General features: G+C 37.8%; 3 protein-coding genes across 7 annotated transcripts in view; 2 read left to right on the forward strand and 1 right to left on the reverse strand.

The window, feature by feature from the left end:
* The window catches only part of ylpm1 (YLP motif containing 1), a 32,045-nt gene extending 21,076 nt beyond the window's left edge, over positions 1-10,969 (forward strand). For 4 of the 5 annotated variants that reach the window (XM_063496452.1, XM_063496455.1, XM_063496456.1 and 1 more), the window contains 4 exons: positions 2,088-2,139; positions 3,310-3,437; positions 3,864-4,047; positions 4,507-7,093. In XM_063496452.1, coding sequence (XP_063352522.1) covers positions 2,088-2,139; positions 3,310-3,437; positions 3,864-4,010 — 327 coding nt within the window. In that variant the 3' untranslated portion in view covers positions 4,011-4,047; positions 4,507-7,093. Of the gene's footprint in view, positions 1-2,087; positions 2,140-3,309; positions 3,438-3,863; positions 4,048-4,506; positions 7,094-10,718 lie in introns of those variants that run through there. The other variant, XM_063496457.1, reaches the window with a different exon arrangement.
* Positions 7,179-13,587, reverse strand: LOC134643846 (prospero homeobox protein 2-like). Its single transcript, XM_063496458.1, has 5 exons — positions 13,450-13,587; positions 11,890-13,186; positions 11,270-11,371; positions 10,651-10,845; positions 7,179-7,611 (listed from the first exon to the last, which is right to left on the reverse strand). The coding sequence occupies exons 2-5, from the start codon at positions 13,183-13,185 to the stop codon at positions 7,444-7,446; spliced, it is 1,761 nt and encodes a 586-aa protein (XP_063352528.1). The 5' UTR covers position 13,186; positions 13,450-13,587; the 3' UTR covers positions 7,179-7,443.
* A 382-nt stretch (positions 13,588-13,969) lies between these two features.
* LOC134643035 (dihydrolipoyllysine-residue succinyltransferase component of 2-oxoglutarate dehydrogenase complex, mitochondrial-like) lies at positions 13,970-21,968 on the forward strand. Its single transcript, XM_063495228.1, has 15 exons — positions 13,970-14,090; positions 16,744-16,777; positions 17,059-17,101; positions 17,381-17,445; positions 17,555-17,629; positions 17,752-17,807; positions 17,897-18,005; positions 18,250-18,381; positions 19,530-19,609; positions 19,723-19,820; positions 19,900-20,030; positions 20,131-20,204; positions 20,310-20,393; positions 20,549-20,716; positions 20,841-21,968. Exons 1-15 carry the CDS (start codon positions 14,028-14,030, stop codon positions 20,973-20,975), a joined length of 1,347 nt encoding a protein of 448 aa, XP_063351298.1. The 5' UTR covers positions 13,970-14,027; the 3' UTR covers positions 20,976-21,968.
* The last annotated feature ends 2,053 nt before the right edge of the window (positions 21,969-24,021 follow it).

A 24,021-nucleotide genomic window follows, 5' to 3' on the forward strand; every position in this document is an offset into this window, starting at 1 on the left:
TTTTGTTGGCACATTTTTGCATATCTCCCAAATGTACCTGGGCTGTGACCACTTGAAGATGACGGTTAACATGTGTAATGAGCAGCATTAATAAATAAATCCAGTTCAGATCTTAGTTCTGGCCTGTGGCCATACAGTTAAAGCTGATAGTAATGCATTCCATATCAGCTACCCTGTTACTAACATGATGCATTAACATTTTCGTAGAAACATTTCCATCAAAAGTAAAATAATCTACTGGGTCTTTGGTTCCTTAAATCTTCAGTTTGGAAGCCAACAATGAGCATTTCAGAGTGAACAAACGTTCCTTTAAGAAATTACAATTTCAGTATCTGCTGCTTATTCTTTGTCTAAAGGCATGCAAAAAAAAATTTTTTTTAAATGAAAGCTTCAAGGAAGGCGTTATGCAAATGTTTCCCTGTTGACGTAGAAAAGTCATAAAAGAAAAGCCTGATGTTTTCAAGCAGTATTTTCTGTGGGAGAAAAAAAACTGCACCAGAGTGCTGGTGTTATTTTGGTCCCTGTAACTTTGCAGTTAAATAGTTACACACATAAGTTTTAACACATTTGTTGATGTTGTTGAAGTTTTGCAGAGGTGAATTCTGATAAAGAAATCCAAACAAGCCAGCAACCAAGTGTCTTCAATAAATAACACATGTTAAATTCCTACATGCCAATGTTGTCATGCATATGCCATGTGGAATTAAACATAAGTCAGATTTTATCATACTCATTTGCAGGCTGATTTCCACACTTATATAATGGATTTGACATTTTATGTTTTTGAAAATAGAAAAACTACTTAAAAAAACACCTTATACAATCATTAAATGCAGTATTCACAACATGTGAACTAATTCTGATGCTTTATCTTTTTATAATACGTATGGTTGGTCAAGGTTAAAAATGCATGTTTTTATTGTTGTATTTGTTGTAACTTTTGCTGCCATGATGGCCAGTTCTCTCTTGGAAATGGAATTGAAATATCAATGAGACTTTCACCTGGATAAATAAAGGATAATAAATTGCTTAAAAGTAAAGGACCTTCAAAACGGTTGATATAGTAATCAAAGCAATGCAATCAGTTAAAATGACAAAACATGCATTAAATATGCGCCTCATGATCTCAGGACCCTCAAAATTCAGACATTAAATTTTTTAATGAAATGGCAAACATAGTTCACAATCTCATGCTAGAGAAGATGATCTGAACAAGTTCCTGATGCCTTATATCAAATAATTTACCGCTTGTCATCTATAAATTTAAGCAGTAAAAAGATGCTCTCTCAGTCTCTTTTAGGTGATATACTAACATTATAAGCGCTATTGTTCAGTCTAACAGAAATGACTCCTTCAGAGATTAACAAACAATCCTGAAATTAATAATTAAATAGTGGAGTTCGAGCAATTTGCTGTTGCTAACCAAATATCCTTTTTATTTTAATGATTTTTTTTTTAATTTGTTTATTTTGTTTTAAAGGCCAGCTAACTACACAGTGATGTTACAGCAGGGAACCTCATTCATGATGATTTCATGTTTGGTAACGACAGATCTCTACACACTAAAGCCTTTTCACAAGTAGTACTACTGCAATCTAAGAATCAAGAACCTTTGTTCTTTGTAAATTTAGTTATAGGTTTATCAGTGTGTGTGGAATTGAATTGATTTGAAAAAAATTACATGTGAAATGTGTTCCAATCACATGATCATTAGCAAACGTCTCTCTCTCTAGATTCAGTAGCGCTCTGACTGTTGTTAAATGAAGTTTGTGTTCTCCAAAGCAGAGCACAGTTGTCCATTTTTAAGCCGGTAACAGAAAACAAAAGACTCAGTGTGAACACGTCTCACCTTGCAATAACACAAATTAAACTCTGTGCATGCCATTGTTAGTAGTTACTGTATGTCTTTACCAAGTATTGTACCAAGTTTCACCCTACAGTTGTGCTTGTTTTTGTGTCTTATAACCTCTGATAAACCAGTTTCCTGTCTTTTCAGCCAACCCCTTTCCCCACTTTCTCCACCCTTCCCTTTTCCCCCTGTATCACCCAAACGTTTAACCATTGCAGTGTTTCTTTATGTAATATAGGGCTACATTCCAAAAAGCAAATGGGAGATGGACACATCAGAGGCAAAACTTGGTAGGTATTTATTTTTTAATGATGATCCAGTCATTTGCCTTTGTCATATAGAGCCTTCTGCATCATTAAAATGTGTTTTAAGTGTCATGTAGCGAGATCTGTCAAGTCGTGTGTATGTTTTGTGTTCTTTTTTCTGTTTCTATTGTGAACTTTGTTTGATTGATGCGATTCTTTTGCATTTTGATTGAGTCACTGGTGGACTTGGCCAAGTTACTGGTCTAATGCTTTGTTGCTGATGAAAAGCAATAATAGTTTCAACTGGTTTCTATATCCCACTAAAGACCAACCAACAGCCAAACCCCATAATTATTAAAACTGCATATAGGGGATATTGCAAATAAAAAAATATTTAAAAATCTTTGGGGAGGGTTTTAACGGGTGTTTTAGCTTTATATCTACATATAAATTCTTTAGGAGCGTACAATTTTGGTGCTCTGAAGGGATTTATTCAGAAAAAGTTGGAGTCAAAGCTTCTTTTGGCTGCTCCTTTATTGATGAGGGGTCACCACAGTGAGTAGCTACCTAATGTTTAATTTGTTTAATCCCCCAAAGGGATTTGTGTCTCCTCCCAGCATTGAACTGGGGATCTTTTGCGCTTGTTAGTACATTAGAGTACACTGTAAACCATAAACCAGTTTATGAGTTATGCTTATAGAGAGAGAAAAATTATTTGATAGGACTTGTACAGCTGTTCTTCATTTAGTTGAGCAGGCGTTTTGTTAGATGAGGCTTATGGTGTTATAATCAATAACAGCACAGTACCTCCAGGCTGATCAGATCTAGTACAAACCGCTATTTATGTTGTTAGCATGTCAACAGGAAACAGTTACTGAATGAGACATGGGCTGCTGTTTCTGTAAGAACACCAGGAAAGCGCCTTAAGTTGTTTCCGTTGTGATTGTAAATTTAAAAAAAAAAAAAAAAAGGTTAAATTTTAAATAAAGACCTCATTTCTCTTTAAGTTAAAAAGACACATTATAGACTAATTCTTTAAATAAAAAAGATCAGGTCCTGGATCATCGTTTTATGGAGCAATGATAAAACAGATATTACTAGTTGTCTCATAATTTTATTTTATTTTTTGATAAATGAGTGATACCTTGTTGAGGTTTTATGTTGTTTTAATGGGAGAGTAGAGGTAAACTGAACGGTAATCTTCAATTTAAACAGACAAGTTGGACGGTCTGGGGAGTGGCGGGAAGAGGAAGCGTGAAGGTGAACATATGGCAGGCCTCGAAGACTACCTACAGCTGCCAGATGACTATGCTACACGCATGTCCGAACCTGGAAAGAAGAGGGTAAAACTTGACCTGACCATCTATGAGTGCATTTGTTTGTTAGTGAGGAAAAACCAAAAGTTCAGGGTTGTCTTTTTTCCTTACCATTTCTAAGAATGCACTGATACAACAGCTAGCAAATCAGCAAATATGACCTTTATCAATATCAGAGGCTGATATGTATATGTCAGGTGTGAGCTGGCTACATGTTTAAACATACATTTAAACAGTGAACGTCAGTTCACTAATAATTAAAAAAGAAATATAATAGAAAACTGAATTATTTTTAGCATTTATTTCACAGTTGGTGTGTCCCTAGTAGTTTCTATGATACTGAATGTTCAAAGATGTTACTGAATTATCTGAAATCATTTACCCATTTCTTGTTCATAACACGATACCCTGGGTTTCTCCCTGTTTTTTTTGTTTGTTTGTTTTTTTCCAAAGGTTCGATGGGCTGATCTTGAAGAGCAAAAGGATGCAGATCGAAAGCGTGCTATCGGTTTCGTGGTGGGTCAAACGGACTGGGAGAAAATAACAGACGAGAGTGGCCAGCTGGCACAAAGAGCTCTCAACCGTACCAAGTATTTCTAAGAAGATAATCTTACACTTTTTTTGGTTTCAGTGAAAGGTTCGTATTTTTCCTATTCATATTGTTCAGGTTGTTAGAAAAATTGTAGATGATGTTTGTGGCTATTGAGTCATAATATTCTACAATTTAAAATATTTTAATCAGAATGTTTAATGACTCAAATGAGAAGTTTGAGGGAACTTCTTTTGTATCAGTAATATTGGAAAATATACTGAGAGAAACATTTGGTCAATCAGCCAGCCATTTTCCCGAAAAAGATTCGTCTTACCATTTCCAAAGTAATCTTATTGAGTTTGATTGGGAGCATACAGATTATGAATGACTTATATGAGAATGCAGGTAACAGTATTATCTTCTGTATTTAACAGTAGTTAACAGAATGCCTTAAAATACATGAGATTTCATTGTTTTAATGCAGTCCTTATTGTCACATAAAACAAATAAACTTGAGTAAAATTTAACCTTGAAATTACCAATATCATGCTTTTCTTTCTGCAGGTGCCCAGAATGTGAAAACTGCTGAAGCTTACTGGCGATGAAATTTTCATCAGGGTGATTTCACCAGCTGTTATCTGTTTCTTATTACATTCATTATTAGAGGCTTTTATTTCTCTGGATATAAATCAAATCAATATGTAGTTTATAATTCTCTGATACGTCTAGTCTTGCATCCTATCATTATTCTTATGTTTGCTTTTTTTTGCTGTTTTATACTCTTCCTAATTCATGTACTGTATACCTGTAGCACTGTTTCTTGGTCCATCCATAGTTTTAAAAGAGACAATAAAAAACACAATCTAAACTTTCTGAGTCTTACTGAATTTATCAGGTGGGTTTTATGATCTACATATTTTGTATAAAATTGTATTTTGTTAGAAATTACCATGTAGATCAGTTGACCTACTTTGATTTTCACATGGCATTTTCTCACACAAAAGCTTTAACACTTTGGATTGCTTTACCCAGCCCCTTTACAACATCTTTAGAAACAGCTGATGACCAGTTTGAAATTGGACTGTGGGCAGCATCTGTTGAAATGGTTTACAGTGCATCCCTTACCCTGAAACAAAAAAACAAAACAAACCCAAATTGTCAAAATATGGAAGAACATTTTGTAAGGGAAAAATCAGTCCACTCTGGCTTTGGGGTTCTTAGATGTCATAGGTTTAAATGAAATAGTCAATGAGACTACATGCACAAAAATACTGGGAGCACTGGCCGTTTAGGTGATTAAACCACCCATTTTTAAAAAAATTTCTGTTACTGTTTTTTTGTTTTGGTTATTTTTTTAATTATTAGAAAAACAAAACAAACAATTCTAATATTATTTTTTTTTGCACTCAAAGTCAAAATAAGATGTTGCCTGTACCACATTTTGATTACTATACCCTCACTGGCCACATCATCCCTGATACTAGTACTGGGTTGGGCTTCATTTTGCCTTCAGTTAGTGCACATTTTTTCAGCTGCACATCCATAGTGGAATCTCCCATTCTACCACATTCTGAAGGTGCTCTATTTGATTGAGATCTGGTGAATGTGGAGGTCATTTTAGTATAGTAAACGTGTCATGTTCCATAACCAGTGTGAGATGCTTTGAGCTGCTTACATGGTGCATTAGCCACCACCACACAATGGGTACACTTTGGTCATGAAGGGAAGGACAAGGTCAGTAACAGTACTCAGGTATGTCTGGCATATGAACAGTGCTCATTTAGTTCTAATAGCCCTTTTCCATAAGTACCTACTCAGATCAACTCGACATTTTTTTTTAGGGTTTGCCATTAGGTCATAGTACCTGGTATTAGGTACTTTTTTAGTACCTACTCAACCGGGGTTCCAAGCGATCTGAAAATGTGACATCAACACACTGCATGCCACTGATTGGCTAGACAGGGACGTCACTTGATAAGTCATGAGAGCAACTCCTTCACGAAAATCAAACCCACCATTTTTGAAATCCAGCAACGATGGAAATGGCTACACAAACAACACTCAGAGTCTAACGAAAAGCCACAGACTGACTGCAGGTATACCATTGTCTTGATGTCCACCTTTGTTGTGGCGTTTCGTGTTGCATACAAATGGCGTTCAACCACATTCGTATAATGATCGTACGCACCTTAGACGGTACTCTGTTGTCATGGAAAACAAGTTGTCAAGCTCCAACTTCTGACTCTCCCAATGTCGCACCAGAAATCAAGGCTCATTGGACCAGGCAAGGTTTTTCCAGTCTTCTCCTTTCCAATTTAGGTGAGCCTATGTAGCATCAGTTTCCTTTTATTGACTTTAAGAAGTGCAACCTGATGTGGTCTTCTGCTGCTGTAGCCATTCTGCTTCAAGGTTCAATGTGTTGTGTGCTCAGAGATGTTTTTCTGCATTCCTTGGTTTTGACACATGGTTATTTGGGGTTACTTCATAAACCCTAGTGATGGTTATGTGTAAAAACCCCAGTAGATCAGCAGTTTCTGTAGTACTCAGACCAGCCCAATTGGCATCAACAAACATGTCACATTTAAAGTCCCTTAAATCAACTTTTTCCCACTCACATTTTTGACTTCAGCAGGTTTGACCATTTCTACATGGCAATTAGCTGATTAGATATTTGCATTAATAAGCAGTTGAAAAGTTGTACCTAGTAAAATGGCTTCTTAGTGTGAAATGTATAGTTTCCCAAACTATTTTGGTTTTTTGGCCCCTGTTTGTTGTTGAAATCAAGCACATCAGGATTTTTTTTTTTCTTTTTACAATAAATTTAATCTGGATTACCGACATTGTTACTGGAGTAACTGAAGGACACAACAAGGATCGACGGTTACAAACAGATAAATCACTTCTGATGAAGGATTAAATTGGCTTTGGACCATTGGTTGAAGTGTGCCATGTGGTAAATGAGTGGATGGATCCAGGCGGTAAGTATGGAACAAAGCAAGAAACTATTCCTTTATGTTAATACTTTTTTAACTGGTTCACTGACATTGTAATTGTAGAATTGAAATAGTTTGTGTTCTATATATTTTTGTCATTTTGTTTGTATGTACAGTAATAAGTTCTGTTCCATCAATATTAAAGATTTTGTAAATTCCTGGTTTGGAATTTATTTTGTGCTTTTTACAGAAAACAAAGTGTGATCTGTGACTCGTCGTGTCAACAATAAAATATTTTTAATCATGTAAAATATGTATTGTTGCTATATAATATAGCAAAATACATGCATCTGTCCAGCCAATGATGAAACAAAAACGATTGACAGTAGATATATATACACCACACTGCCATCAGTATGGCAGAATCTACATTACTTTTCATATTGCCAATCTTTTTTAATTATTATTATTAAATTAAAAACAAAGTATTTTTTTTTCCCATGAAGAAATGAGTAAGTCCACATTGTGACCGGTCACTGTGGCACATGATCATGATGTCTCCTGGTTCTTATACAGAGTGATGACTTTTGAATTCAGCTGGTACATCAGTGTCCAGTTTACAGATCACCTTGTAGATTGCCTTCTTCCAGGATGGATCACGATCTTTGCCCATTGAAATGGCAACGTAAAACTCTCTCAGTGTAATCTCAGCAACTTCCAGGAATCTGTCAGGCACCTGTGAATCCAAACAAGAATTTCTTTAATGGGGGAGAGAGGGAATATCAGTCCTTTGCTGCCATTCTGTTCAGTCTGTCATCGACAGATAGTGTGAATTGTATATGGCACTATATTTTAGATGTGACTCTAACCCAGCAAATTCAGGTAAGTAACAAATCAGGTCTTAGCACAGAGACTGAGAAAAAAATTAAAGGAAGTGAAATGATCAAGAACAAATATTATTTTAGCAAGTTTCCCTGACACTGATTCAGCCTTGTCCCAAACTAAGGTTTATGGTCTGGGATCAGGATTAATCCATGTTTGGGAAACTGAACCAATGACTACCTGTGCTGTAATCAGCTTTTCTTATTTTGCAATGTGAACCTTTAAGTGTTTTAAACTACTGTCATGTAACAAAATAAAAGTGCATACACAAATTTTCCAAAATGGACCTGATAAGCAATGTTATGTTATTTAAAGATATTCATGCTGAAATGCAATTGTTGAATCTGGTGAAATTTCAAATGAGTACAGCGAGAATATAAGTTATTATAATAATGGTGGGGTTTGGTATGGATATTTTTTAACATTTAAAACAGATGCACAAAGATTAAAATCTTATTTTGCACAAACTCAAGAGAATATATTTGTGACGCCAAGAGTATTTGAACAACATGTCCAGAGTTTAAAGAAATTTATTAGCAACAACACTCAATAAGTTCTATTGGTGTATTTAATGAACAGGTTTAGGACGTATGTATAACATCAGTTTTTGTTTTTCTAGCTGATGTACTTTATGTCACTTACAGCTGACACTAATATGTGAGATGGAATTGCAATACTTGCTGTGTAATTAGTGTTAACCATATATGGACTGTGCTAAATTATTATACAAAATTTCATTGTGCATAAAAAAAAAAAAATTCTTTACTCCCTATTCAAATGGCAGTTATTCGTTTTACAGGTTTACTCAGTCCAGTTGCACAGCTAGCACAAGTATGCCTAATGAAGAACCATTTTTTTTCCTTTTATTAACCAATCTGTTTGACATACTTGTAGCTTCTCTTATGCTTGCCTTGCTGTCTTTGTCTTCTCCCACTCAAAGCACAATTTATAGGTTTAATTTCTCTGTTACTCATTTGGAAATTAGAGGAATACTCGTGTTAAAGCTTTGACTTGCTTTTGAATGTACTGTCTTTGCAGAGAAGTTATAAGTTACGGTCATCACCAAGTTGATTATAGTTACATAAAACAAAATTAAAAACTAAAGCTAGTTATGAAACATATTTTAGTTAACTAAAAAACTAGACTTTTGAAGAAAAAAAAACCTAACAATTTCAGTTCCTGGAAAACTAATGAATAAAAAAATATAGAGGAAAGTTCTTAAGTTTCTAGTATTTGTATTTTAGTATATGTTTGTTTGGTAACATTGAAACAAACAATAACTAAACATTTTCAACAATTACACTCTGGTAATCACATGGAGGTTTAGATTTTATTAGGCTGATTCTGAGTTCTATCAAATCATGCTGAAATTGTCTCAGCCTTTAAGATCTACACGGAAATGTGTTTTGATTTAAAAGTTGGACAATAAAGAAAAATAATTGAATGGTTGTTTTTATTTGCAGAAGTGGGAAATAATGTGCTTCATTAAAACTCATCACTGTTTTTAATGGTTTAAGTCATACTGAGCACATATAAATGACTACAATCTGCTATTTAATTACCAGTGATTTAAGCTTCTCTGTACAAACAGTCATCATCAGGACGTATTAGTCCATTGTACTGATCAGCGATCAGCTCTGTTCACAGTGATTATTTTTTTTCTTCAGTAAAGCTTGTCACAGCTGTTTCATCGAAGTGCAACACTCACATCAATATAACATATTAAACCTTTCTTTATATGAACTCTATGAAATAATTTGTGTCATTTGACCTTTCATGATCTCTGTGCATTAACAGCTCAACATGGACACATTATGAATTACAAAAAAAAAAAATCATCGTGACCGTCTGAGAGAAACCATAAGATCAGAATACGTCAATTTCTGCTTTCTCTTCATCAGTAGTTACAAATTAATAGGTTGTTTTCAGTTTTGCAAACTTAACGTTAACTGGGTGAAACATAACGCTTAACATCTTACTCTCTTATCCTGTTTCACTGCAGTCAACTGTTCAATAAAGGAAAACACACTATATTTGTACTATACATAGGTGAAAAAGACCTCTCCACATGGGGGTTAAATCAGACTGTAGAGAAACTTCTTATTTTGAAACATGCTTCTTGTTTTGTTTTGAGTTTTTTTGTTTGTTTGTTTGTTTCTAATTATTGCGTATTTGCTGCAGTTTCACAAGATTTGTAACATTTTCAGGTCTAGTTCACATTTTGGAAAGGTTAAATAAACATTTGACTCAACCCTTGGAAGCCTGAACGATTAAATAATTGCCATAAAATGTTTTTGTTGGCTTTTTTTACAAAACTCTGGGGTATTTGATTAATCTATTATTTATTTTTTAAAACTGAATTTAAATATTAATTTGCGTATATTTTTGAGTTTTAATTTGTTTTGTATTTGCTTTTAATATTTTTATTTATTTTTTTTTTCAATTTAATGCTTAGAAAAGCTTCTTATTTTGTATTTTCAGTAGATAAAAAAATCTCATGTATTAAATATGAAACACCAGGCTTTAAGGGGTTAAAAAAGAAAGACTGAAACATAAACTATACCCTGATGCCTGTGCTGTTATAATAATTGACAGCTACTAATGCATGTTTCTACAGCTTTATTACGTAACATCTACAGAATATTAGTAGTCATAATATTGTAATGAATCTTGGTAAGCTGTATTCCTTTATTACTTTTTCTGAAACCTATACGGCAACATAAAAAAGAGGAGCTGCAGATACAGTGGACACAGTACAGTGTTTCTAAAATAAGGATGATGCACGGTCAAAAATGAGACTATAAATTAAGAAATACCTGAGTGACACCTCATGACTCGCTTTTAGGAAGCAATCAGTGTGTTAGAGTGAAACAAGTCATCAGTTGTTCCTCACCTGGAAGTCGCTGGCTTTGTTGTAGTGCCTGTTGAGAGCCCTGAAAAGTTCTGATTCTCTCCCCACAGTCAGACCCCTCATGTCTGCCACTCCTTCGATGAGAGCATGTCGAGCAAACTTCTCCATCTGGATGTAGTAAAACTCTCTGAAGTTACTGAACCACTTGATGAGCTGAGAGGTGATGGAGCGCGTGAACTGAGGAGGAAAGAAAGGTAAGTGAGCTTGTCAAATGTGACAATGAACGTTGTTGTTTTCTGATTTGTATGTTTTACAGTGCACACTACAATATGTGAAGCAAATAAAATGACCCATGAAACTATTTAACTGTCTTCTGGGGTTTTTTTTTTAACACACTGTAAATTATATGATGATGTCTTTGGTTTGCGGATTATGATGCTGAAAACAATGTAATAATAAATCCAGAGGTTACAGAGGACTCTTTGTATGTTTTCAGGTTGAGACTTTTCTCCCAAAATGGAAAGTAGCATCGCTGTTGCTCAAATGCAAAATAAAAGAAATTGTATAAATCTGTAAATTCACCACATGTAACATGTTTTCTATTCTGTGAGAAGGACGATAACACGATGTGCAAGAATCCAACTTGCAAGCCGTCTCTCACCTGTACATCGTGGAAACACATCTTCAGCACAAGTGAACTCGGGTAGCGAGTGTAGAAAAACATAAGCTTTGCTTTCTTCAGATGGTTTGTGGTCAGACCCTCCTAAAATTCACCAGCGTTAAGGACGAAACGCAAAAACAAGATATTTTCTCTCCAAAACTGATTCATTTATAGCCAATATACGATGAAAATGTTTATTCCACAATGGGTAGGTTTATTGTCCTTTTCTTTAAAAGGGGTGGCTGGGAATCAGGAGGTCCAGCAAATAATTTACTAAGTAAATAAAGTTTATTTTTAAGCGCCTTTTAGGACAAAACCAGTCACAAAGTGTTTAAAAGAGGTATTAAAAACAGGGTCACCTACCGATTGGAAGGCCAGTGGTTCAATCCCTGGCTCATCAAGTCCACATGCCTCAGTGTCCTTGTTAACATACTGAACCCCAAGTTAAATTGATGTTTGTGCTTGATAGAAAGTATTTAAATGAGACTTATGGTAATTACAGTAAAAACTTTAAAGACATCTGCGTGAGATGCTACAGTATTCAGATATATTGGAGGTGTTCTGTCACTGCTAAGTGCTACTTAAAGCCACAGGTTAACACAAGAAATTAGAAAGGATACATTCAGCATGTACAGGTTGCTTTTCACCAGGCTATCAGACTCTGTCTTCACATGAGGGAGATGGATGCTTTCCAAAAGCACCGGATCTCCCGACACAGCGTGAGTCTGTGGGCTTCTCACAGATCTGGAATTGACCTTTGATCTCACTTTGACTGACTTCCAGCGTTCTTCTGAGTATCTGTCCTGTAGGCTCTTGAGAGCACGGTGATTCTTCTCTGATGCTTGAGATTCCTGCAGGGCAGAGTCAACGATGAGGAAATTTGGAGATTTTGGACGGTGGTGAGTTGTTAACCTGGATCTTTCCAGTTCGTGTTTTTGCACAACCAGAGACAGAGCTTCTGTTTGAAAATCTGGGGTTTGCACCTCTGGAGTCCCACAACATGGAAGTCTTAACTTATCATCATCACTGCTCACCGATGGCTGAAGAGGCGTATCAGTCTCTACATTTTCCACTTCATATGGCGATGTCTGTAAAAGCGGCACACTTTTGAAAATGGAGTCGACGCTCTTGCTGACAACTCTGGACAGCTCATACTTCAGAACATCTGCCATTAGCCTTATTCTGGCCGGTTTGGATTGGAAGTAGTTCATCAATTTAACCTTCTTCCATCCTTGATATTTTAGACTCGAACTGCTCTCAAATTCACTGTACAAATCTGTAAACGCATCACCAGATGTTTTGATGGAATCATGAGCTTCACTCACTCCATCCAGGTGAGTAACCTTTGTTCTGAGCTGCCTGGGGTGCTGATGCTGGCTCTCCAGCTGCTTTCTTGTTACCTGGCTTTGAGCCGTGCTTTCCATGTGTTTCTGAAGGAAAGGTGCTTCTTGGATCTTTTCGTCATTGTGCATGCAGTCGGTCTCTTTACGCTCCTTTGTTTTCACTTCTGTGTCGTACATATGAGGAGGGCTGGTCATACCTTTGATTATATTTTCTACTCTCGCACGCTTTGCTTGATGGCCTCTGTTCAGGTTCCAGTCATGGTGACCATAAGAAGTGGGTGCGGGAGACGGGTGTCTTCCCATGGATAAAGATCCACTGGTGCTGCCTCTGGATGAAGTAAGATCCAGTTGACTGGAATACATCAAACCAGCATCTGCATTGCTATAATAAGAACTATCTGGTAGTGTTTTCATGTTCTCGCCTTCTCTGTGTAAGGTCAAAGAAACGCCTGACGAATCTGAGTTTGATGGCATGAGGTCAGGCTGAAAAGAGGAGAAATGCTCTGCAGCACAGCCATCCAGGCAGATGTTGCTGGAGGAATACATGGCTTTGCTCCAAACACTCTGATTCATTCTGGTAGGGTTAAAAAGACAAAAGTAAAAAAAACCACTTATGAATAATAAAATGTAAGTAATAGTAGCAGGAAAGAGAACTTGGTACAGCTAGTGGAGACATCTTTCTCACATATACATGATATCCCTTTTTAGGTTGCAGCTTACCTTATTTAAAAAGTATCTATTTAATTGAAATCAAACTAAATAAGTAAAAATACAAACAGATATTAAAGTATCATCAACATGGCATCCTTTTTACTCGATATGCAATATAAAACTTACCTGTCTTACAGCTCCGAGGAAGGGTGCAGGTCTGGGTCCTGGAGGAGGAGACTCGGGTATTTGTAGTGGTACAGCAGAGAGCGCTCCAGAAAGCAGGAGGTGTGTTCTAATATGTCAGCCTATCCCGTCCCCGTAACCTACCACATTATTAATAAACATATGAATCTTTGAAGGCTAGTAATGAATAAATTGTTACTTCTTTATGAGTGTATTCATTCATTGTGTCTGTTTTCTTGTTTCTCTAACACCGTGGTTTGCATGATGTGTTATCAATTATAAGTTGCTTTAGTATAGTACGCAGACATGGTACAGTCCTGTTAAATAAATTATTTTCATTATGTTATAATAAGAAAAGCTAAATTTATTTAATTTTAATCACGATATTTAAAGGATTAAAGTTCATGGTGAGGCGAACTATGACCGGAGTGTGAGTAATATCCAGTCTGCTCCCACCACCCGCTACGGTGGACCCCTCCAGTCCAGCCGCAGTGGTTCCTCCCATTCTGAGAGCTCTGCCGGGCTTCCGTACCGCCGCTTCAACCGCTGTCAGGACCAGGCAGACACTCCCCGGCCACGCTATGTTATCGCGATCTCCGCGTGTTTACCGGACGCTGTGCCGCTCCCTGTCAGCGGCTCGTCAGGTAGGCTGGGAAGAAATAGCCAAACGAGTCTGTGTTTTAAAAGCGCTTCGAGGAGTTACAACATGGCTAGCTTGTTAGCGCGTAAACGCAGGGCCTCGTTACCAGGGACAGACCTGCAGGCACACTGACTGAGAGGCAGCACAAGTTTGTGAAGAGGTCCCGCACACCCACCCATTCACTGTCCCGCTAACTGTTTTGTTTCTTGGTAGTTTTGAAAGCCCAGCAGTTGCTGTACACTGCTATATGTGACAGGCACAGTCTGAAATAGGATGATGTTTGTGTGTAGAAATAGCCCGTGTCCGACGTGTGTGTAACAGATAGCATGGCTTTTCCTTCACAAGTCCAGCAGTGCGTGCAGATGCATGAGCTGAAATATGAGCTGGATGGTACTAAGTGTCTCCTCAGAGTTGAACTGTTCTTCTCATGAGTGTTGTCAGTGGGTTCAGTCTGCAGAGCTGTGCTGATAATGGTTATCTTGGCTATCAACACAGCTCCTGGTTGAGCTGTGTTGGTTGTCAGTTACTTGGATAAAAGCGATTGAGTGTAGATTAAAGGCTGGCATTTTCCCTGAAGCCTCAAAAAAAAAAGGAAAAAAAAAAAGGTGTGGACTCCTCTTTAAGTCATGTTGGTGGCTTTGCGATGACACAGTTGTGCTGCATGCTTATTTTTTTAATACTGCACACACATCAGCTGGATTTTTATAATAGGGATGCACAGATTTTTAGGCTCTCATTGACTTTTTTTTAAATGATACCGGGCTATGGGAAAAGAAGTTGCCCTGCAGTTGGCATTAACAAATGTTTATTTGTTGTGTTACAACATTTTTGTGTCTAAAGATGACATTAGGGCAGTTTAGTTAATGAGGTAATAAATACAGTAACAGAATAAACAAAGCAAAACAAAAAAAATTTGCCAAATGATTAATTTAAAAATACATGTGGGGCCAGAATTTCACAATCGGTACATCCCAGGTTTACAAGTAGGGCTCTGATGAATTGTTGTTTTAATTAGTCAATCTAAGTTATAGTTAAAGGTACAGTGTGGAAAATTTCAACACTAGATGTCAGTAGATTGCAGTCAACTGAATTCTGTTTTTGTACTATGGTGTACAAATCGGTTTATTATGTATCTGGCTAGCCTCTAGCCATGTATATAAAACACTATAAGGTGGAACAGTGACGTCCATCTCGTCCACTGTGGTTAAAATCGCATATATTTTTATAGCATTCATTCTACATTTATGACAAGGGATTCATTTCTTGGAAGACGTAATTACACACTAGTCAATGTATATTTATGAATACAAGATTTTATTTACCATTTAATAACCTAAAAAAACTGACTGTACCTTCAAATTTCATTAGTGAGGTGGTTAAAGAGCAGGAAAAGACACAAAACAAGCTGGTGTACTTCTAGTGCTGGTTGCATAAAATCTGTGCCATATCAAATACAAATATTCATTTCAGAATCAGAATACTTTATTGATCCCTAGGGGAAATTATTTAAATTTGTTTTCATGCGTACAACTCTGATGTCGCACAGATGTGTGGAGAATCCAGTTATGACAGTCTTCAAAGTTTCTCTTTCTCATATCTAGCTCAGATGGGAAACAGTCCACTCGAGCCATGTTCCCACGGCTTCATTTGGTTTAGGTGTGGTGCTGCCAGGATAGGGCGTGCAGGAGGCGGAAAACAGGACGTCCACTTAATGTCCGATTAGACACATGTGACGTTTGTGTTCTCACATGCACGTCCATCAGGTAACATCTGGAAAAGTTTGCATTCAGTTAAGCAGGGTGTGTAATCACGTAAAAGATATATATTTTTTAATTCCATATATTATTTTTACTGGAAAAACACTTGGGGACACACTGAAAGCGGTAACGCAGGATGAGCCAGTGGTTTATCAAGCTGTTAACACTTGGCTGCGTGCCTCCGAGTACTTTGAATTATCTCATCAATTTCTGACAACTCCACCCTGCTCCGGCAAGCCCAGAGTAAGCAAGTTTAGCTCTGGGGCACAAGTGACACCGCCAGACAAACATTACTGTAAAAGCAGTCATAACTAGACATACCTCTCCTCTAAAATACACAGACGACTCATATCAGGCAGCAACGGAGTGGCCTTACAGAAGCCTGTGTTGTCAGCATTGGAAAAATGTTAAAAGTCTGAAGGATTTTCAGACTGTTTATTTTCCACTGGGGAAAAGCGAAAAGGGAGAGCAGAAATGTAGAATCATCAGAATGAAAGAGAATCAATCATTACAGCGCAGTAGATGTTTTGTATTGGCAATATTGTATCGATACAGAGAGACCAAATATTGTTATTTCATTTAAATAAATTAAAATGTAAAAGGTGATTAACACATTGTAAAATAGCAACACCTGATCAAGTAATTCACTGAAAATGAAGCAAGATTTTAATTTTCTATACACCCTTAATTGGATAAGTGGATGGATGGGTTAGTGAGTGGGTGGATAACTGCGAAGTTATATCTTCTGGTCAAAAAAACGAAACACAGCCTCTGTTTAAAAAAAAAAAATTTTAAATCGAAGTGAAACAAAACAGTCTGCAGTTTATTAGAGGATGAAAATAATTCCTAGTTACAGCTGCTCTAATTAATCTAATTCTTTTTTTTTTCATATCTTTACAGCTCAGTGATGTGCTGGTCCGACAGAAAACATCAGGTAAGCATGCTTGAGTGGACGGAGCGTTTAGGTGGATTTTAGAGCCTGGATTTCGGGCCACTCTTTTTATCCGGTCTCTCATGAATAACCATGCTCAATTAGCGGGTCGTCTGAAGCAGAATAAGTAATGCTGGCTGAATGGCGAAGATGCCTGAGGAGCCCACAAGTGGTTAACTGCAGCTTTCAGAAAGCTCCACTCATATCTTATGTTAGAGCATGAGGAAAAGCGGCGGCAGTTTGTGCTGATTATCTTTCCTTGTCTTTTGTTTGTTCCCCTCAAGGCCACACCATCTGCAGCCAGATCGTTTACAGGAAACCTCAGCTGTAAGTTTGTCTCTCCGTGAAAGCACTCCCATTCCCAGCATGTACACAAAAATGTCGTCCGCTGTACAGAATGAATCGAAATATTTGAAGTGTGTGTGACAGTGCTGCATGTGCTTTTTAACGCCGTCATTTAACACTTAATGTGAGCTAGACCTAGTCAAAAATAGATCAGCCGGGTGATAAATAATACCACAAACTGAATCCCTTAATACATTTTTTTACCTGTGTATTTTTTTGTTTTTTCCCAATCAAAATAAATCCCTTCTTCTTGACATTTAGATGTGATTTTCCATCATCAGCCAATATCTACCAAATAAGATACTTTAAGACATCTGCTCATCACAGTATGTATCAAATCTATGTCTTTAACCAATGTTAGCATCATGCTTTGTATTTGTTCTGCATTTAACTGACTGCAAAATGTTTTTGCATTTGCTTGTTTTTTTTCCACAGGGGATGAAGTGGTCACAGTCAAAACTCCTGCATTTGCAGAATCAGTTACAGAGGGGGATGTGAGGTGGGAGAAAGGTTGGTGTGTATAAATATGCCACAAATAACTGACCGTGAGAATAAGCCGAATATTGGTGGTAAATGTTCAACACATGCGATGCATGCTTTCGGATTGATTGTTTTTATCGATTCATTTCCAGCTGTGGGTGACTCCGTGTCAGAGGATGAAGTGGTTTGTGAAATCGAGACTGACAAGGTATGACAGAGGAAACGTGAGACGGTCTACTTTTGGAGGGTGGGGGTGTTGTTAAAATTATGACAGATTTCTTTGTCTTGTGCTTCCAGACCTCGGTGCAAGTCCCCGCTCCTGCAGCCGGTGTCATCGAGGAGTTACTGGTGCCTGACGGAGGGAAGGTAGAAGGAGGAACGCCTCTCTTTAAACTCCGGAAAGGAGGTTTGCCTGTTTATTTTCAGTAACTTGAGCCCAGTTTACAATACATGGGAAAAATCAAAGACAAAACATGTAACATTAGTTCTATTTGGTGTTTAGAAACATGTGTGTTGCAAATTTTGCTGTGAATGTCCTACAGATGAGAAAAAAATTGGATTTTTAATGTTATGGAAATTGGAAGCAAAATATAATATGGCAATCACTGCACCTATACTGTATTTGTCCTTCTCTACTTCTTTCTTCTCAGCTGTTGCTGCCAAAGCTGCCCCCTCCCAAGCTACAGATGCACCACCTCCAGCAGCCGAAACCTCTCCTCCACCTGCAGCCCCAGCTGCCACTTCTCCAGCACCACCACCACAGCCCGCCCAACCCAAGCCTGGTGTGTAGTTTTATGTAGTTGCTGACTCTGTACTCATGTGTACCTCTGCATCTTTTTAGGTTACAATTAGTGCTGTCAAAATTAACACGTTAACGCAAGTTAATCCGCCATCACGGTCAACACGATTAAAATTTTTAATGCATCTGGAGTGCAGAATGACTCAAAATCCCTGAAATGTTTCTGTCAACGCATTTTGGGCAGGTTGTCCAAGTAGAGTTACCTTCGCACATGCGCAAATGGGCAGTTGATCTGGTGGTGACGGGCAGCTGAACCAATCAACTCAATATGGAAAATTATAAATGCACATTGGGCTTCTAACACGTCACCCAGCTTGCGACAAACCACTCACGCAGCATCGGGGGCTCTGTAAGTCTACCTCGGACATATTGACTGACACAATTGTCAAGTTGCGACAAACTGCAGACCTATTAACATAATTGAGAACACGTGCTTTACAGAGCTTTGGTTCCTCGTTTCAAGGACTTGAAGTGCCTCCCCAAGAGTGACAGAGAGAGTTTTTTGTTAACATTAATGTTCAAGATGTTCAATAAACATGTTAAGTGCGTATATTTTCCCTTTTTTCTCGAGTCTGTTTGCTCATGCAAAATGAAATGCGATTAATATAGAATAAAAATTAGTGATATTTAATCGTGATTAATCAAAATGAATCCACAGTAACCCTGTGATGAATCTGATTAAACATCTTAATTGTTTGACAGCACTAATATATATTAGGTAAGTATACACTAATATATATTAGCATATTGGTTTTTTAAAAAGTTGTGTTTCACAGGAGAGAACCTGTGCTAAAAGACTGAAGAAAACTATTCCAATTCTCTTTGAATTTAAGCATACAGTCTTTGTGTCTTTCTGCATTTACTTCATTATATTGCATGAATGTCAGTTACAAGCTTAAATATAAAGTTGAAAAAATGTAATTGCAACCAGGCTATCGATCAAGTAAATGCGATTAATCGCGATTAATTACAGAAAATTATACGATTATTTAGTTAATTTTTTTTAAATCTATTGACAGCACTAGTTACAATCAATTCATGTTGGCTCTCACACCTTTGTTTTACAAGAGCTATGTATTAATCAATGATTTTTGTTTAATTATTAATATATGTCTTTATGTTTTTACTTAGTTTCTGCTGTCAAACCCACTGTTGCAGCTCCAGCCCCCACAGCAGCTCCTGCAGCTCCAGGAGTGAGAGGAGAAAGCAGGGTAACACACTCGGCGACATAACATTTCATATATTCCTCTGTTACGTCAACGTCTGTAATAATTTGGCCTCAAAATACAGACGCATAACGATGACTGTTGTTTCCCGTGTCCAGGTGAAGATGAACCGCATGAGGCTGAGGATCGCTCAGAGGCTGAAGGAGGCTCAGAACACCTGCGCCATGCTGACTACCTTCAATGAGGTAGACATGAGGTGAGCATCAGTCCAGATTTCTTGAGCCGTACCTAAGGCTCCCGATTTCCATCTTTTTCTCCAATGTTCAAAATTTCAGCAACATTCACGAGCTGAGAAAACTCCACAAGGACGCCTTCTTAAAGAAGCACGACACCAAACTGGGTTTTATGTCGGCGTTTGTTAAGGCTGCTGCACACGCTCTGATCGACCAACCAGCCGTCAATGCTGGTAAGAACACACAAACATCTCCCCTCTCACAGGCAGAGCTCAAGCAGCCAACTTTACTGATTCAAACTTCTTTTTGTTATTTTACAAAATGCTTTTGCAGTTATTGATGACACAACCAAAGAGATCGTCTACAGAGATTATGTAGATATTAGCGTTGCCGTGGCCACTCCAAAGGTATGAGATTTGAGTCTCTGTAAACTGCTGTTAGATCTCTTGACTCCTTCGATTTTTGCTCCAGGTAACATGGATCAGGCATCATTAACCAGGTTTGACTTTTAGGGGCTTGTTGTACCTGTGATCCGGAATGTTGAGACCATGAACTTCGCTGACATTGAGAAAGCCATTAATGCTCTGGGAGAAAAGGTAAATGATGAGAGACAGCACAGACGTCCTAGAATTATTTCATTTTGAACCATTTCATCTCACTGGGAAAAGCAGTCTTTCAGATATTTGTTGTTCCTGGACGTTGTTGTGCACCCCTGAATAAATGAGTAATTCCTTTGCGTTCTGTTCCTCAGGCTCGTAAAAACGAGCTCGCTGTCGAGGATATGGACGGAGGCACTTTCACCATCAGCAACGGTGGCGTGTTTGGCTCCTTGTTTGGCACACCCATCATTAACCCCCCGCAGTCTGCCATCCTGGGCATGCATGGCATCTTTGACAGACCTGTGGCCGTCAATGGCAAGGTTAGATTTGTGATAACTGATGAAATACAGAGATCTTCTTTCTTTAAATTATAATCCTAGAATCAGTATACAGTTTTTCATATATAATATTTTTAAGACTATTAACTACTATCTGCTTTGGCAGGTTGAGATCCGGCCCATGATGTACGTGGCATTGACGTACGATCACCGACTCATTGACGGCAGAGAAGCCGTCACCTTTTTACGCAAGATCAAAGCGGTGGTGGAAGATCCAAGAGTCCTCCTCCTGGGAATGTGACGTTTCCGCCACTAAATTCTTATTTAAAGATACTCAGCTCCATAAAAATGAACTCCACATCACAGAAAACGCACAAAATAGCCTGTACAATTATTGTTTTTTACAAGTGTTGGTACTACAGGGGCGTACCGGGGTTGTGTTCCAATGCTCATTGCACTTAAATGCATGTTAATACCTGTAAAGTATCTGTCAAGTTGCCTAAATTGACGAAACTAAAAGTTTGCTACTTTGATCAGTATTTCTTTTACGACATTTGAATTAATCAAATGGAAATAACTTCAAAAACAAGACAAAACTCTGGCTTTAACTCCACATAAGCCTGTCTAAAGATGCGTTATGAAGCCTTCGGATGAATGAAGCAGTATGCAAACTCACTTTACTCTCATCACAGTTGTATAATCATAAAACAGAATGGCTTTTCCAGACAGCAGCTGCTTGCATAACATTTCCCCCCGCTTGTTAATTAGTGCTCTTGAGCCACTTTTTCCACAGTAGGGCCGAACAGGGATAATTCAGATTAGTTCAAGATGTTGATGTTAACACAGGTTTCACAGATTGCTTTGGTTAGACACTGTAACCGGCAACAGCCTGGGGAAAATGAGTCAGTAACCAGGAAACCAGGTCTTTGTATGGAACTTGTGTGTACAGCAGTGCCATGCCTTTAAGTCCACATCAACTCTCTGTTTGACTTGGTTTAATCATATTCCTGCCTGTCCTGTGTTGTATATAGCAATCTAGTATAAACTTGCCTCGCTCACTGTTGTCAAGGTTACATGCTCTGATCCAACTGTTATCAGTTATTTAGTAAAACAAACAAACATTTCATTTTTGTTTAGCAGAAACTGTACATAACAAAAACCTCATGCTTTTTTACATAGATACACATAATTTGTTACTTTATGAAAAATATGTTCGAAGTAAAGTTCAAAGTGCACAATTTGCAGGTTTTTATGCTGGAACATTCATTTTCATTGTCCGGTCTCGTATATGAAATGCTTCTACTTATTTAAAGAAACAATTTCAAACATTAAATCTCTTGATTTAAATGTACTGAAACTTGTCTCACACCTTTCTTCTTCATGTTCATACATAGATGCTCTATTCTCCTCATGTTATTTTGAAGAAGTCTCTGAAGAAGTCTAGTGAATTATCCTAACTTTACTCCTGATCTTTCAAGAAAAACTTGTCTTTTTGCAGATGAACTGGACATTACACATTCACATTCATCTCCTGGGAAGTCCTTGTCTCTTTAAAAGGTCTTGGAAAAGCAATGCCGGCAAAATAAAAGCAGAGCGCCGAGGCAATGGACGTCTTTGCGGCCGATCTTGGCTAAAACATTTTATCTCGTGCCAGATTCTGTTTCGCTCCCCGAATTCTCTGCCGCATGTGAGTTGTGTGCCAGCGATGGATCTTCAAAGCCTCATTAGCCAGCCTGCCGCTCAGCTCTTGAGAAGCTCCAAATAATAGGATCATCTCTGACAAAGTCTTGAGGGTTGCTTGGCCCTTTCTTCCACTTCACAAACACAGGCTCAAGTGTTTGCAGCTGTGTATGATACCTCTTCAGTATTTCTGTTTACTTTAATAATCACAGGGCACAATGGGTCCTAATGTACGTCTTTGTTTCTCTGCCAGCACCTACACAAATGTCTGAACAACACTGTTTGGAGGAAAAACACAGAATTCATTACGCGGGCACAAAAAACCAAAACATTACATTACCATGAGAATACTGGAGGTTCTAATGGGCCTGAATACAGCAAACAATGATACAAGAGCTCCTTTAATTTAATTATTTACTTTTATTACCGCTCAAGATTCCATTAGCGCTTTTGAGATCATGATAATTGGCAGCGTATGCCAGTGGGTGCATAGATATCTGAAGGGCCTGTTGGCAGGTTTTATGTTTCGTCTTCAAAATTTGGCCAAATCTGTGAATTTCCAATGGGACTGCTCAATAAGACGTGGGTTTCAAGTCTTTGTGTCCATTCAGATGAAAGATGGCCCATTAGAAATTGGCAGCTAGCTGTTTGTTTTGATTAAGCCACATCAGAGAGATAATTTACCTAAATTATTCTGTTATTTTTTTTCTCGCTTTCAAAACAAGCTCATTGTGTCAATACTGTTATATAAAGAATTATATTTTAGTCCAGCTGAAAAAGTACATTAAGAGAAATGTGTCCATTACTGGACAACTGATTTAAAAAACTGAGTACACTCTATGTACAGGTTTTTTGGGAGCAGTACTGCATAAAAGATTGAAGCACTTAAGATGTTTAGTTCAGTTTAGTTGTTTTTTTTTTCAGTTCATCCTCCAGTCTTATCAGCGAAACCTCTGATTGGTCCCAAATTCATTTAGCATCAATGAGCATGACAGAAAAACCAAACTGAGCCAGAATCATTTAGAACAAGAAGACAGTGTCCTGTAAAAAGGAGTGAAAGCCTGAAGCCCACAAAAGACCTGTGGCAAGTTCTTCATGTTGCTTGGAACAATCCAGCTGCCAAACACCAGATGCAGGTAAACTGTTTAATACAGTTTATGATTGTTGTGATTTTTTTCTAGGTTTTTTTTTAAGCAACCTCACAGTAATGCATAAAAAATCTACTCTTTCCTTTCTGCTGCTCCCTCCAGGGACCTCCACAGCTGATCCCTTACTCTCAGGTCCACATTCCTGCCTTTGCTACTCTCTCCTGCCTTCTAACACACTTCATGCCTTTGTTGCTCTTGTTCCTAAATGCTTTCACTTTGCAATAATACTGCTTATAGTTGATGGTGAAATATCTAGGAAGGAAGAAATTTCACAAACTGACAAGGGCATCCTGTTACAACACCACACTTGGATTCAGTGAGCTCTTTAGAACGACCCGTTCTTTCACACAGGTTTGCGAACGTAGACTGTAAGGCTGAGTGCTTGATTTCATGTGGAAAAGGACTGAAACCCCCCTTAAATTCAAAGACGAAGAGGTGTGGCCCAGTATTTTAGTCCCTATAGTTTGCATACTGAAGCATACAGATGGGCTCAAATTTGGATTCAGTCTGGATCTGGAT

The sequence above is a fragment of the Pelmatolapia mariae genome, linkage group LG15 (genome assembly GCF_036321145.2).
Source record: "Pelmatolapia mariae isolate MD_Pm_ZW linkage group LG15, Pm_UMD_F_2, whole genome shotgun sequence".
NCBI lineage: Eukaryota > Metazoa > Chordata > Actinopteri > Cichliformes > Cichlidae > Pelmatolapia > Pelmatolapia mariae.